Source organism: Puccinia triticina, chromosome 15A, assembly GCF_026914185.1.
Source record: "Puccinia triticina chromosome 15A, complete sequence".
Taxonomy (NCBI): Eukaryota; Fungi; Basidiomycota; class Pucciniomycetes; order Pucciniales; family Pucciniaceae; genus Puccinia; species Puccinia triticina.
Window position 1 is genome coordinate 4,237,971 of NC_070572.1, and position 2,349 is coordinate 4,240,319.

Here is a 2,349-nt window from a genome sequence, read left to right on the forward strand (position 1 = left end):
AAATCCAAATACGCCAAAACTTAGATCTAGGTGTCCACATTTGTGTGGATTTAAGAAACTTGGATAAGTAGGCCAGTAAAGACACACTTTAGTATGAACTCTCATCTTTGCCGCCTATCCTGCTAATTTCCATAAATAAAGAAACATATCCTAGACTCTACATTTAATGATAAGATTGTTGTCTTAAGATTCCGAGACCAATTTCCGACTGACACCTATCCACTCTCCATTTAGAGATGAAGAAGGATGTCTTGAACCTAGGTAAAGCGGGGGTCGCATTGGAAAGGGAGATGCAGCACCAACCATGTCATGCGACAAATGATAAAGAGGCGAGGGGTCTTTTGTAAAATTGCTATCTTGATTCGTCTTCCTTGGAGAGCGATCGGCCGTGGGACTGAGCAATGCGCTTCCGAGCAATTTGCGCACTAGACCACGTAAACCTGTTTTGGAATGGCTCCTTTCCAGATTCGCCGTGCCTGCTTGTTGTGCGGTAAAAACTTCTGAATTGTCTATCTTCTCCCGAGCGATAAGATATGTTAACTCGTCGGATTCACTTGACCAGGTACTTTCCTCAGACTTGGACTTTTTCAAGCTTCTAAACCGTAAGAATGACGATTGGCTGCGACTGACGCGCAGAGATCGATTGAGTCTAGAGCTGGCCAATCTTTGATACTCAGGAAGTGACGCCCGTGGCTTCAAAATACAGGGGCTGAATGGGTTATGAGTGCATGTCGCCCGACAATGTCTTGCTGCCACTACTTCCAAAGGCTCCTTTGTCTAATGAGAATTTGAGCGGTTAAGCATCCGCGGATGAAAATAATGCACATGAAACGCAGGTAAGTTGACACTAACAGAGTGGACCTTTCCGAATTCATTACTAGATGTCGTACTCCGCTCCGGCTGGATGTCGGGTCTGTCGACTTCAAGGTGTTGCCTGAGGGAATTTTCGAAATGTAATATGCGCCGCGCCTGCCGTTCACTGAGTCCCCTTACTCCACTGAGACTTCCGCTCCAGCCAAATTCACGTTCCTCGGCGGTCACGTGAATCTGGTCAAGCAGCGAGGTACTGGCTGGCTGTGACATATGGCGCTTCCTAAGGGTTTTGAGAATTTGGATGTGAAGTCCTACTTGATGAAGCTTTAAAGAAGAAAAAGATGTGCTTCAGGATAATCAGCGGGTCTGATAATGATTGATGCAGCGGGATCGTTGTTTGAAAACTACAGAACAATTGCCTTGAACTGGCTTCAGTCTTAAATGCAAAAAATGTTGCACCAGGAGGATTGATCACGAAGCTGAACGCTGGTATCGCATAAGATCGGGACTCTTACCGCATCAGGTTTTCTAGGTCCTCAGGCTCTAGGTTCCTCTAACAACCAGTGTTACTTTAGTAACAAAAGTGAAGTGCAATATGGGCAACAATGTAATCCCCCTCGGTCGCGAGCTCGACCGAGTCCGAAGACGTGCTCTAGCCGAGACATGGTTTGGGGGTCCAAAGCGACTGTTGTCGGACAAGACACTGCCGTCATGGACCTCCTTCAATCCAACTGGTCGATCATTTTTCTGACCCAGACTAACATTTCACGCACTATCCCTATCTCTCTAATCGAATGCAATGACTATTCTAACAGCTCTAAGGGATCAGGACAGCCTCGACAGGCCTTCCGAAGGTCTCCCGCTACTCTAGTGCCAGCTCGCAACGTATGCCATCAATCCCTCTCGAGGCTTTCCCACCTTCAAGTCAGAGAGGCCCAAATATGATACCATTGGAGGACTTTCCGTCAATCTGGGAACTCAGATTTTTCCAGATTTTGCGGGGAAATCTGGGGTCAATCGTCCCAAATCATAGATCTGCCTAGATTTCCCTGCGAAATCTGGGAAAATCTGGGTTTCCAGATTGGCAGGAAGTCCTCCATTATTGAAACTGCAACTGCCCAGGTTTCCATTTCTTTCCCTGTCACACATCTTTCTCTCCTTTCTCCTCCCTCCAGATGAATATGCATGTTCACCTTCTGCCCACAACTTGTCCCCCAGTTGTAATAGTTTATAACATCTGCTTTACAGAAGAAATAAACCTCATCTTTTCTCCTGCACCTGATCCCTGAGACCAACATTTGGTCTCTTGTAGTGCGCCTGCCTTTTTACACAACACAAGCTAGCAGCCTTAGCCCCCTTCCCTTGTTCTCAGCCGCTGAGCCTTTTTCCTCTTGGCCCATTTTTTCCACATCATTGACACCTTTTGTTGCAGCTCCAACAACCATCCCCCCTACTCAGACCATTGTTGTGGAAAAGGCTGCTCACTATCTTCATGAAGCTTTCAAGATTGACTCCAAGAGCTCTCTTGTTTTGTAT

At 46.6% G+C, this 2,349-nt stretch overlaps 1 protein-coding gene across 1 annotated transcript; it reads left to right on the forward strand.

The window, feature by feature from the left end:
- Positions 1-1,408: 1,408 nt before the first annotated feature.
- Positions 1,409-1,684, forward strand: PtA15_15A426 (uncharacterized protein; the record flags this gene model as incomplete). Its single annotated transcript, XM_053163630.1, has 2 exons — positions 1,409-1,547; positions 1,629-1,684. The coding sequence occupies 2 exons, from the start codon at positions 1,409-1,411 to the stop codon at positions 1,682-1,684; spliced, it is 195 nt and encodes a 64-aa protein (XP_053027586.1).
- Between the last annotated feature and the right edge of the window lie 665 nt (positions 1,685-2,349).